The sequence below is a fragment of the Schistocerca piceifrons genome, chromosome 1, assembly GCF_021461385.2.
Source record: "Schistocerca piceifrons isolate TAMUIC-IGC-003096 chromosome 1, iqSchPice1.1, whole genome shotgun sequence".
NCBI lineage: Eukaryota > Metazoa > Arthropoda > Insecta > Orthoptera > Acrididae > Schistocerca > Schistocerca piceifrons.
Genome location: NC_060138.1, coordinates 885,668,555 through 885,683,118, shown reverse-complemented (window position 1 = coordinate 885,683,118; position 14,564 = coordinate 885,668,555). Strand labels below are relative to the sequence as shown.

Genomic DNA, 14,564 nt, shown 5'->3' with positions numbered 1-14,564 from the left:
TGGAGAAATGAGGTCAATTCAGGCGGTGAATCTAGAAATCCCAATGTAAATTCACATCACAATATACAAAAAGCGATGGGTCATTGATCACCGGTGTCTCTCTGACTCACAAGAGTTCTCCTTTCAACACACAAAAGTTGGCTAAGCTGTTCCTACATTCAGATAAACTTACTCTAAGCCCAAAGACATATAGAAGCTACACCAGACGACAAACACACTTTCACGTAGACAACCAGTGGGATGGAGCAAGGAAAACATAGGGTGACAGTGAAGATATCTAATGATCGCTTTCCTGTATCAAATTAAACTCTTAATATGTATCTAACCAACGTGGAAAATTATTTAGATGTTAAATACAATTTAGATATGGTAAATTAGTATTGAAATAGCACTGTGGCTACCACATATATCATGCAGCTCATCATCTTTAATCAGTTTGAATTTATAGGAACAGCGACACGGTTGCGATGCTGTTCTGAAATGTAAAAAGGGGTGTCAACCGTGAAAGTCAATGAAGCATCGCATATAGAGATGCTTCAACCCGCAGAAGGTGGTTGCAATATTACCTAGCAGTTTTCTGCTGAGTAGTTGCTCTCTAATCAAAAGTCCATACAAGCAAAGCAATTGTGTCTTTACCTGATTTGCTCACAGCTGGGGTAGCTGAACTATGCAGGCTCTATTGAAAAAGAATAGCTCAACGTACTCATATGGTCAATTAGAGCATGTCTTCCTTCATGCCCAGCAGCTAACTCGCTGAAAATAGTAACCGATCATATTACCTTGCAGTCAGATAGTCTGTGCATTGGCTAGAATTGCGAATTATTGAAATAAAGAGATATATAAAATGAAAGATTAATGAATAACTAATAAAAAAGATTAAATTCTAATGGCTGTAATTGATGTAGGTGAAAGAGAATTATAATGAATATTGTTTATCCAGGAAGATAAGGCTCAAATAACCAGAAAGTGGCCCTCTGATATCCCATCAAAATACAGAAAGAAAGCACCCTTATCAAATGCAGTAAAGTTGCGTTGAGAGCTTTACGAGAACAGTAATAAATCCCAACGCTAAATAGTCATACGAGATATGTAAAAACTAAGTTCATTTCGCGATCACAATACACAAACTATTTACCAGCGCAATACAGTTCAGAGTTCAATATGACGATTTACAAATTAACACATGCGAGATAACGAGTAGAAACTCATATTCTGGTTATTATAAATTCATTTATGCAAGGAGACAAAGTTAGAGTATTGTAGCGGCCATTCCCCACCCAGAATCAATCACCAATACGACCGAATCATGCGCGCTGCCACAAGCAGGTCTGCCTTCTTTCAGAATGAACATCAAAAGTGTCAGTACCGCTTACTTGAGCGTGCCACCCGAAAAAACTCTCCACTCCAATGGTGTTTCGCCACTGCCTGCTTTTGCATTGGCTGAAGTTTATCCCTACCAAAAAATACATCGTTCTTAAGTTCTACAGGCGACCTGCAAATGTGCATTATTCATACTTTTTCCCACATGGTATTCGACAGACAGTGACTCCTATTGGATTCAGTGGGGAGAGATTGCACTTCTCCCATCTGCTGCAATAAAAACAAAGTAATTTCTTTAATAGTGACCTGCCAAAGCCTACTCAATACATTGCCACGTTTTTAAGATGAATAAAAAGACACACAGTTACAGATAATGTAACTATTCTCTTTAAACATATCCTCACAATATTATTGACAGAAAATCTACATAAAGACTCTCTTCCCTGTCAAATGGTTGCCAAAATTGCTGTGTAACAATTACATAAATATAACTGCTGATAACAATAGGGTAACTGTGTTCTTTTTTCAGAAATCAAGAAGAAGAAAATATTTGTTTATATCTCAATGACAACAGTCTAATATAATGGCGAGAATGTAGGTGGAGTTAGATTTATAGTTCTGCGCAGCAGTGATCAAAGAAACCTTTAATTTAAATAATGCAGGGAGTATCAAACAGAATCATCCAATTAAAAAAAATCATAACTATTATGTTATTTGAGATATGTGCGTAAACAATATACTCATGGAAAGAGCAAACTCTCGAGTTCCCACTAGGTGGCAGCAGTGTTCACACACTTCAGTTCTAGTAAAAATGATGTCGGGACAACAGAAGCGTTTTGTGTGATAACTGTTCAGCGTGACTTTTGTACTAGGTATGGTGTGGATCTTCCTACAGTACATAGTATTAGACGATGGCAAACAAGGAGTTCACAGAAATCGGTTAGCTGTGCAGTTTGACAGCTCAATAAGCACCCTTTGTCCATCTGGCGTGTGTTGCATCGATGTTTACACATGAAACCATATAAAATTCAGCTTGACCAAGCTCTTCTTGAAGGTGACGAACAACAATGTATGGAGTTCTGTAATTTCGTCCTTGGCAAGATGGAGGATGACAGTTTTCTTCCATGCTTAATGTTTAGTGACAAGGCAACATCCCATTTAAACGGAAAGTTGAACCATCATAATGTGAGAATATGGGATATGGATCAACCACATTAAGTTGTACAACTTGAGAGGGGCTCTCCAAAATTTAACATATTTTGTGCAGTTTGACAGGAAAAGGTGTATGGTCCATTTTTCTTTGCTGAGAACAGTGGTGCAGGAAGCGTATATCTCGATATGCTTGCTAACTTTCTTTTCCGACAGGTGGAGACTGATTCGAACGACTTCATTTATCAACAGGATGGGACACTGCCACACTGACATCTGGCAGTACAGAAATTTTGAAATCGAAGGATTACTGATTATTTCTTGTGTGGGGGTTTATAAAAGACTCTCTTTATATGCTTCCATTACTAACAACAGTGAATGTACTGAGACATCCCATAACAGCAGCTGTGGAAGGTGTAACTCAATACATGATCGCTCTCTTGTAGAATTTTAGAACATGTTTTTTGCTCGCGTATCATGTCATTTCTGGAAACCCAGAATCTACTATGTAGGAATCAACATGGATTCCGGAAACAGCGATCGTGTGAGACCCAACTCGCCTTATTTGTTCATGAGACCCAGAAAATATTAGATACAGGCTCCCAGGTAGATGCTATTTTTCTTGACTTCCGGAAGGCGTTCGATACAGTTCCGCACTGTCGCCTGATAAACAAAGTAAGAGCCTACGGAATATCAGACCAGCTGTGTGGCTGGATTGAAGAGTTTTTAGCAAACAGAACACAGCATGTTGTTATCAATGGAGAGACGTCTACAGACGTTAAAGTAACCTCTGGCGTGCCACAGGGGAGTGTTATGGGACCATTGCTTTTCACAATATATGTAAATGACTTAGTAGATAGTGTCGGAAGTTCCATGCGGCTTTTCGCGGATGATGCTGTAGTATACAGAGAAGTTGCTGCATTAGAAAATTGTAGCGAAATACAGGAAGATCTGCAGCGGATAGGCACTTGGTGCAGGGAGTGGCAACTGACCCTTAACATAGACAAATGTAATGTATTGCGAATACATAGAAAGAAGGATCCTTTATTGTATGATTATATGATAGCGGAACAAACACTGGTAGCAGTTACTTCCGTAAAATATCTGGGAGTATGCGTACGGAACGATTTGAAGTGGAATGATCATATAAAGCTAATTGTTGGTAAGGCGGGTACCAGGTTGAGATTCATTGGGAGAGTGCTTAGAAAATGTAGTCCATCAACAAAGGAGGTGGCTTACAAAACACTCGTTCGACCTATACTTGAGTATTGCTCATCAGTGTGGGATCCGTACCAGGTCGGGTTGACGGAGGAGATAGAGAAGATCCAAAGAAGAGCGGCGCGTTTCGTCACTGGGTTATTTGGTAACCGTGATAGCGTTACGGAGATGTTTAATAAACTCAAGTGGCAGACTCTGCAAGAGAGGCGCTCTGCATCGCGGTGTAGCTTGCTCGCCAGGTTTCGAGAGGGTGCGTTTCTGGATGAGGTATCGAATATATTGCTTCCCCCTACTTATACCTCCCGAGGAGATCACGAATGTAAAATTAGAGAGATTAGAGCGCGCACGGAGGCTTTCAGACAGTCGTTCTTCCCGCGAACCATACGCGACTGGAACAGGAAAGGGAGGTAATGACAGTGGCACGTAAAGTGCCCTCCGCCACACACCGTTGGGTGGCTTGCGGAGTATCAATGTAGATGTAGATGTAGATGTACAGGTTGGGAACAATCTGAATGCCACATTGACATATGCCATGCATCTCAAGGGAGGCATGCTGAATACCTATGAAAAGGTATGGGAAATTTTTTTGAGTTTCCTGTTCATCAAAAAACAAAACTCATTGTACATGTTTATTAGTTTCAGAAATACAGATGTGCCAAATCGGGTGATTCTTTATGATAAACCCTGTACTATGGCAGCTCTAATGGTCATATGATCTTCCAATCATACCTTATGAATTTGATTATACTTAAAATCCAGTTCTAAACTCATAGCCCAATTACACTATTGTGTGTGTGCTGCATCATGGATACCCTAGGGACAGGAGTAGTGTGCAAGAGTGGATCCACAACAATGACAAGCAACATGCATGTGGTTGTTTGTATGAATAGGATTATTCTATATACCAAAATGGATATGTAGTCAGGAAATTTAGAGGTTTATATTTATTAAAGTATCGGCCCTGATTTCTTTAAAATATGACATGTCACTCCCAAACAAACAGCACACCCCATCCCTGCGAATGTATAGAGAAGAATTAAAGCAAAAGACAAGGTAACTCTGACCAAGTGTTAATGTTGGAAGCAGTTGCCCTACCATGGATGACTTTTATATCATTTTAAGTAGAAGTAAGACGAGCATCTCAACAAAATAATATGGAGTCTATAAAGCCTTTTTCTTACTCTACCAAAACATATACTTAATAGTGAATGGATGAACCACATATTTCATGCTGAAACTTCCAATCATGTTTTGCAGTGGACCACAGAAATGTGATGCACCTATTCAATCTGTCACTCCTAAGAAGCAAGTGAGGTACTATCTGTCTCGATATAGACTTTTGGCGTATGTTATATCACTTTAAACAGATCCTGGATTGACACAGACAAATGTCTCCCCAGCAAAAGTATAGCACATACAATACCCATGTCGTCTGTTTTATCAATTTCCTCCTTGTTTATAGGTTTATAAATAAAACTGTAGGCATATAGAGAATTATCCCTGTAGACACTGCAAATATGTAACACAGATTTCCACCAAGACATCGTCTACAACACTCCTGACAGCCCCTTTACTAAGTAGAGTATTGCGGTGTGGTACTACTATCATTACCAAATATTCTGTTAAAACTACATTTTAAAGAATCCCAGCAATGACCCTAAAGTGTGATTGTCAGTAAACCTGCTTATTAGCTACATTTTCATGTATTTTTCCGAAACAGTCATGTCACAAGACGTATTTTGGAGAACATAATATGTTTGTGCTGTACAGACGATAACCTTTTTTTAAATTAGTTTTAATGGGTAACTTGAAATGGTAATTCTCTCCTAAGCAGAGGGACTGTCGGTATATTCTGGACAATTTATTGGTGGAAATCTACCTTACACGTTTTCAGTGTCTACTGGGATTATTCTCTATGTGTCTATGGTTTTATTTAAAGATAAACTAGGAGGACATCGCTAACACATGTGACATGGGTATTATAAATAAGTGCTAGGAAAACATTTTCCACCTCAATTCGTGCTCTTTTTAAAGTCGTATAACAGACATCAAAGTTCTACATCGGGAGTTCTGTGCAACCAAGCAAAGGCCCCTCGTTCACGAACCCATTTATGGAAATTGCAGCATTGCCATTACACCCTCGCCACCTACAAAGTGTGTGCAGACACCTCATGAGATGCGCTGCTGTGGCAGCTGTGTTTGCCGGTTGCTGTGAATGTTTTTTTTTAATATATATACAGTATAATAATTACATCTTTATTGTTCCTGTCATGGTCTGGCAATGTCGCTCGCTGTTCAGTGACTAAGTGGTCTCCTCCATGGCAGTTAATATTTCTGTGACTAGTTTCTTTAACTAAAAAGCCCTATCATGATATCTCACACTATTAAACCAGGGAGATCATAGACTTCGTAGTTGTTGTTGTTGTTGTGGTCTTCAGTCCTGAGACTGGTTTGATGCAGCTCTCCATGCTACTCTATCCTGTGCAAGCTGCTTCATCTCCCAGTACCTACTGCAACCTACATCCTTCTGAATCTGCTTAGTGTATTCATCTCTTGGTCTCCCTCTACGATTTTTACCCTCCACACTGCCCTCCAATGCTAAATTTGTGATCCCTTGATGCCTCAAAACATGTCCTACCAACCGATCCCTTCTTCTAGTCAAGTTGTGCCACAAACTTCTCTTCTCCCCAATCCTATTCAATACCTCCTCATTAGTTACGTGATCTACCCACCTTATCTTCAACATTCTTCTGTAGCACCACATTTCGAAAGCTTCTATTCTCTTCTTGTCCAAACTGGTTATCATCCATGTTTCACTTCCATACATGGCTACACTCCATACAAATACTTTCAGAAACGACTTCCTGACACTTAAATCTATACTGGATGTTAACAAATTTCTCTTCTTCAGAAACGATTTCCTTGCCATTGCCAGTCTACATTTTATATCCTCTCTACTTCGACTATCATCAGTTATTTTACTCCCTAAATAGCAAAACTCCTTTACTACTTTAAGTGTCTCATTTCCTAATCTAATCCCCTCAGCATCATCCGATTTAATTTGACTACATTCCATTATCCTCGTTTTGCTTTTGTTGATGTTCATCTTATATCCTCCTTTCAAGACACTGTCCATTCCGTTCAACTGCTCTTCGTAGTTAGTGAATGTGTATTTGCTTATTAAACAATGCGCTGCAGAAACTGTTTGTTAACTTATCATGGTGTGCTAATTCTTTATTGTGGTACATCTATGTATTTTTATTAGAATAATACACTGAAGTAATAGTTAAACGTTTAAAATCAAATTTCTTTTACGTATATCTTAGAGTGGATCCATGAGTATTTGAGGAAAATTGATGAAATTATAGGATAAAGCAATGGGAGCTGGAAGAGCTTACAGTAAATGTTGAGTTGTGATTTCACAGCAGTTCAGTCACACACTGTATTATCAAAGTGCATTACCATCCCTCATAAATTACACCATTTAATTTTCCACGTATTTACACAAGTTATTCAGCCACATGCAATTGGTATGAGGTTAGGTGAATTTGCATGTGAGGTTAAGTGCCGGCAGACAGCCCCAAGTCTGCCAAAGGCCTCATGCACAGTCCAGCAGAAGCGACCAGTAAGGCACCGTCCTAGATGCAGGGATATAGCGATTAACAGGAAGTGAGTAAATTCCAGTATTGGGAATTTGGACAGTGGTCACACAATTAGAAGTAATTGTTTGAACAATGTTTAGCGCAATTTGTTATCGATTAACGTGAGAGCACTTTCACAAGAATGCTGGCTTACTTATTTATGAACGAACTATTACCTACGTTTATTGCAAATGATCTGTGACCAAATATTTATAACATTTCATTATTCAAACATTGTTGTAATACATTAGTTTACTGCAGGAAATGTCAAGCTGAGGACCATCGCGCATCACCCGTACCTGCAATATCGTCTGACTGCAGTGTTGTGGGGTAGATCAGCAGTGCTTCTGTCGCTTTCTCTCGACAGCGTCCCAGCCACAGTCATTACACAATGTCCGCTTCAACGTAGCAGCCAGACAGGATGCTCCTGTAGCCATCCTATGGTTTTAACATCTAACAATTTGTGTGTTGTAACAAATACACTGTTGCTATAAGTGGAAATGGTTGACAATTAGCTTCTTCCGAGTGTAAAGGGTATATGTATACAGCACTACCAATGTTCTACTCTTATAGTATCCCAAGAAAGCCCTGTCACAGTGTAGAACTACACCTTGACAGGCAATGATGATCTAGAGAACATTATGGATTATCCTTTGTCTCCCTATAGTTTTAGTTATTTGAATGTAAACTATGTGGATCATTGTTGTAGCTATCCCACAATTCTATGACGAAAAAAGCAGCACTCTTTTACTAAAGAAGCCTGGTAGAGGTCTCAGGCTGATGAACACATACTTGTAGGAAATATGTCAGTCTAATAGGCACAGTTCTTTCATGGACGGTGAAGTACACTTCCTTAAGATCCCTAAAAAATAATCTGGAGCCAGAGTATGGTTTAACCATATCCAGCTGTTGACTCCTACTATTTTTGGTGGTTAATGCTTCCATCTATGGTGTAGAACATCAGTATCGAAAGTTTAAATCAGTTTCTAACTAGAATAACTCCGCTGCTTCCTCTCCCAATGGAGTCTTGGATAAATTAACGTGGATTCAGTAGTAATAGGGAGTGCGGAGAGAGTGGAGAGCTTGATCATAGGAGGAACAACATACAGGGATATTCTGTCATTAGATTCCACTTCTGTAGATTCCCCACTTATAGAGTCAACCATTGCTGAGTACAGGGATTTATGCATTGTTCTCACTGACTCATATTTACACTATAATTGAGTAAATAGTCTATAAAATCACTGTATGCAGCTTTGATGTACAGGCGCCAGTAACACAATCTGTTGCAAGTGCTACTGCACATTATAATTCACCAACACTTCAGTGTTTCATTAAATGCATGTGTCTCCTAAAGTTATTTCCATCATTTCTCCTCCTAATTAATTTCGAAAAGTTCCTTCCAAACAAATGGGTGTTAATGAGAATATGTGATGGGTCAGACTCAGTTGTCACCTTCCTCTCAATGCAGTCCTTAGAAAATATCTATGAATAACTCCAAAATTTTGTCAGTGGAGTTTGGTTTCATCTAGTACACTGCATAACTCATTACATGTAGGGTTGTGGTTGATTTACCTCATGAACTACTGCTTCCATTGCAAATTTTGTCTTTTCACACCTGCACTCATTTATCTTCAATATCAGTACATATGTTATGTTGTCTGTTATTCCGCAAATGACATGCAAGTGTCAATTCTAGCCCAACTTATCATTGTGCCCCCAAACAAATACTGCATCATATCTATACTTTATGATTGGATTATTGTACATGCTGGGGTTGAACTTCTTCACGTCGTAGGTGTAATGTTAAAAATATAAAGAAAATCAAGAAATGAAATTACATTTTGATTTGGAACCAATTAAGTTTTAAGGGAAAACCATGCCCTTATATTTTTATTCATTTTCCTTTACATATTTATGACTTAGTTCACAAAAGTTAGAATAAAGACAAAAAATTGATTAAAACAATGCAAGAGCAAATAAAACTGTTGAATAAAAAACAAAATGTGTTTGTTAGTCAATACCATCCAAGATAGGTTCAATTCTGTACAATTTATTTTTGTAACAATGTCCAATTTGGTATGGATCCACACACTTCAACAATATTCTAGGATGGCTCATGTCTGCGTTTTGTAAGCAATCTCCTTTATTGACTGACTACATTTTTCCACTATCTTACCAATCGAACCACCACACTGAAAAAATGATTGAGTAGCACTGATGACTGGGAGGCCCCATCCAGGAAAGTTTGGCTGCCGCATTACAAGTATTATTTTAGATGATACAACATTAAGTGATTTGTGCATCAGTGATGATGATGATGATGATGATGAAACACAACACCCAGTTCACAAACGGAGAAAATCTCCAACCTGGCTGGGAATCGAACCTGAGCTCACTGCATAGTAGGCAAACACGTTACCACTCAGCTATTCAGGCAGACCACCACACTGAGAGAGTGAGGTTATGATAACTATAGCAATTATTTCAGCCAGTTTAGGGCACAAAGGTATCTTGGAGGAGAGGCATACAGATCTTATAGCTGCTTCATGATGGATGACATTAAGAGTAATAATTTTTGGGAATTACTTCCTGTGTACATTAGAATACCGTCACCTCTGAGTGAGTAGGGCTACGAATTGTTCTTCAACAGAAATTAAATTAATATTTCTGAGTAGAATTTCCATATCTGAAACAATTGTGGTTCAATAGTACCTAAAGTAAAATGAAAAATTTGTTACAACATTCATTACTGTCTGAAATTTTTTTTGAATAATTTTTGAGCTGTTGTCACAACTGGTTAAAGTGTCTGTTGAGTGGATGCATTCATGCCTCTTCTCCTTTCTTGTTGTCAATAACTACATTTTAGGTGTAAATGAACCACCATTATTGTTTCCAGATGATGCATAGAACATAGCTTTTACCTCACACACTGCACTCAACTACCAATGTGAACAGCCACAGGGTATATGTTCCCAGCGAAAAGTGAGATCCCTCCAGAGCCTGTGAGGTGCCAGCACTGACTCTGCAATGTAAATGCAAGAAGACTCCCTGTAAGCACCGTAACCCTAGAGCAGGCGCACCTACACATAAAGTGTGCCAAACACAAATAAAATTGTTTTGAGCTGTTCTGTTGTTGTTTCACAATTGCAAGCCCATACCCATTCCTTCCCTATTGCTTCAGCTAGCATAGTGATAAATTGTGTTGTCATGCATCCAAGTGTGCAGTAGTAACATAAACAGTGAGCTGGGTCAGAAAAAATTTGCAGTCCATGCAAGAAAATGACCCACGTTACGATTTAGCAGCACAATTCCACAATGAGTCAGTTGTCTATGAGATAATGAATACTCAAATAAGCAGTTGGTTGGGTTCTGATTCAAATGTGCTCTTTAATGCCTTGGGTGGATCTTTACTGTGGGTTAACACCTGTCCATGGAAAATGAGTGATGCAATGAAAATTTATTTCATTATTGTTTAATGAAGGGGTGCTTTAGTGCATATTACATAATTTTATTTTATCGTTGTTTAATTAAACTAAGATTAAACTACGATTATGGTCTTACATGTTTCCACTGTTAATATGAATAGAGCTATTCTTCACATATGTACAAAGTACAGTGCGTGTCCAGTAGTATAGCCACCACAGAACTAAGTGGGGCAGTGCTCCAAAGCCCCCAAGCTCAAGAGGGCCCTCAGCCTCCATGAACGACGTTAGAAAAAGTTGTATAATATCTTAGTTGAATCAAGAATTTCCGACTTTTAACTTTTGGATCCTGATCAACAAACCTTGAACGGCATGAGCTAAAGGTACAAAAGATTCTCCTGCCTGCCAAACACAAATATAACTGGGTGTATTGCTTGTCCGCTAAGTCGTGTACCCTGCCACCGTTCGGGTGTTGTCGGTTGAAGATGGTGTTGCCATGGCTGCCAGCCTTTGCGAACCAAGAATGAATGTCAAGGAATTGCTTATTTACAAAAATATTGATTTTAATAAGTGTCAAGGTTATGATGAGGCCAGTTTTATGAGTGGTGTTTATAATATTTTACAAAAACAGATTTAAAATATTCAGCCAAATGCGGATTATGTACATTGCACCAGTTATAAATTGAATTTAGCGATAAATGATGCCGTTAACAGTTGTGTGGGAGTACAGATTTTATTTGCAACAATGCAATTCTTATATAATTTTTCTGGGAATAGCATTAAGCGTTTGGATCTACAGTCAAAAGTCATTGGCGAATCAAAAACTACTCTAAAAAAATTAAATACGACTAGATGGTCTAGTAAAGTTAATACGATATCTGCAATAAAACTTCGTTTTTCTGATGTAATCAAGGCATTATTAGAAACAGTACTGAAGTTACAGTAAAGATGAGCGTAGCGAAGCAGACGGTATCAAAACAAATATGCTAAATTTCGAGTTAGCATTCCTTTGTGACTCCATACACCAAATAGTGAATGACATCAATTATGCATCCACAATTTTATAAAAACGCGGTATCAGGTTGGAAAAGGCAGGTAGACCTTTAGCACATGTTTTATAGAAAATATTTCGAATCATTCAAGTGCAAAGCCAGGGAAACTGCACAAAAAATTAGACATAGATTGCTATTTTCACGAAAAATTGTAGCTTCTGACCACTGATTTCGAAACAGGAACGAAATATTTGAAGTTACTATCTTTATAAATGTACTAGACACAATAATATCTCAGTTAAATACACATTTTACTGTCATGAGTGCAGTCTGTCAAATATTTTAATTTCCTAACGCCATAATTTTTGTGTACTGTAGATGAAGCAACTTTATTACAAAAATCCCGTGTGGAGTTGCTAGTCTCCCATCGGGCGCCTCCCCAGGTGGTGGATAGGGGAATGCCCACCAGATATGGAGGGTACCGGGGAAATAAAATACCCGGGGTGGACCAAAACTAGCAACTACTGCCTTGTAGTTTAGGTATTGGATTACCAAAGGCTAAAGGAAGAAAACCTTGAGCAAAAATTACCTGGTCCTCCAGGTTGGGGGTTAATGCGATGGGCCAACTCCCCATTCATTGGAAAAACCTCACTGGTTAAAAAGCCTATAAGATTACAGCAGGACGGATATAATAGGAGACGAAAAAGGCTAAGAAAACGGACTGTCTTAATTGGTGTATGGAATATACAAGGATTACAAAATAAAGTAGGAGAAGTGATTAAAGAAATGGAGGCTAGAAATCAAGATATTATTATACTCCCAGAAACTAAGAAAAAAGGACGAGGTATTGAAAGAATAGGATCATATACACATTTCTATAGTGGTGTCCCAAAAAATCAAAGAGCAAAACGGGGGATATCGATATTGATGAAAAACAAATTCAAAAGAATGGTCACAAACTGGGAACCTATTGATGAAAATCTGATTAAAATTAATATTGATATTCATGGATACAAAATTACTATTATAGGAGTATATGGAATAAGCGAAGATGAACCAATTTGTAAAAAGGATGATTTCTATAATAATTTAAATGGAATCATAGAGGATATCGGGAAAACCAGGGAGATTATTATTGCAGGCGATTTTAACAGTAGAACTGGAAGTATAATTGGAAATAAAATTATAGGACCATTTGGAGAAAATGTTATAAATGATAATGGTAATAGACTTATTGATATCTGTGAACAAAATTCATTAAAAATATTAAATGGCTTTTATCAACATAAAGAAATACATAAATACACATGGCATAAAGACACATTGAATCAAAAATCAATAATGAACTATATTATAATTAAACAGCAAACGAGGATAAAAATACATGACATAAGAGTATATAGAGGGGTAACTCCTAGCGATCATTATTTGGTAAATTCCAAATTTTTATTCCCCTTCAGAGGAAAAAGCACTGAAGAAAATCGAAATTGTCCTATAGAAAATATACAAACAGAAATCAAAATTCCTAAATATAATTTGAATAGTTTTGAGAATGAAAGCACAATATTTTTATATCAAAAGAGATTAGATGAAAAACTGGTAGAAACAGAGTTTGATAATACAGAAGATCAATATCATTATATTGTAAATAAACTACATGAAGCCGCCAAGGAAGCTTTAGGAGAAACAGAAGAAACACGTACAAACCATCCATTATACTACTGGAATGAAGAAATTAAAAAGGAAGTGAAATTAAAGAAAGAAAAATATTTAAAATGGTTAAATACCAGAAATCTTCAAGATAAAATAGAGCTTAATGCACAACAAGCGAAAATCCGGAAAAAGGTTGCAGAAGCAAAAAACAAAGTTTGGGAACAGTCATGTCAAAAAATTGAATCCTATATTGGTGGTAAAAGAAACACAGAAGCATGGAAAACTATAAAAAATTTAAGAAGGAATTCCAAAGAAACAACACATATTAAATATATTACTCATGACTCTTGGGAAAAATATTTTAAAAGTTTATTAACAGAAAACAGGGAAGAATACTTGGGAAACCCTGAATATAATGAAATGATAGATCTACAAGCAGAGAATTACATCCGTTTGGAAATAGAGACAGTAAAAACTGCCATAAAATCTTTAAAGAATGGAAGGGCTACAGGCATTGGAGGTATTCCTGTAGAATTATTAAAATTAGGAACAAAGAAATTAATGGAATTGTTAAGAAACCTTTTCGAAAGATGTTTAAATGGGGAAGATGTCCCAAATGATTTGAAAGTAGGATATATTTCAGTGATACATAAAAAAGGAGCGAAAGATGAATGTAAAAATTATAGGGGAATAACAGTGACCAATACCTTCAGTAGATTATATGGAAGAATTATTAAATATTTGTTAGAACAAGAATACGAAGAAAAGGAGGCTGAAGAACAAGCAGGTTTTAGAGCTGGAAGATCAACAATTGATCATATTTTTGCCTACAACAAATTATTGAAAAAAAATGGTTCGGGCACAACCTATACATTTAGTATTCATAGATATAGAAAAAGCCTATGATAGTGTGCCTTTATCCAGTTCATGGAAAGCTTTAATATCAATAGGAATAAATCCAAGAATAATTAAAGCAATTCAAAATTTATATAAAAATTCTATTTCAAAAATAAAAATTGGTAAATATCTATCACATGGATTCCAAGTCACAGAAGGATTACGTCAAGGATGTAGCATCTCACCTACATTGTATAAAATATATACAGAAGTAACTTTACAGAATTGGAAGAAAAAATGTCACGCTATGGGAATACCAATAAATGATA

General features: G+C 37.3%; 1 protein-coding gene across 1 annotated transcript in view; it reads left to right on the top strand.

Annotated features, from left to right (window-relative positions):
• The window catches only part of LOC124776352, a 56,099-nt gene extending 41,795 nt beyond the window's left edge, over positions 1–14,304 (top strand). The window contains exon 3 of the mRNA XM_047251306.1: positions 13,327–14,304. Within this exon, the coding sequence (XP_047107262.1) occupies positions 13,327–14,304 (978 nt within the window). The remainder of the gene's footprint in view (positions 1–13,326) is intronic.
• Positions 14,305–14,564: the final 260 nt, after the last annotated feature.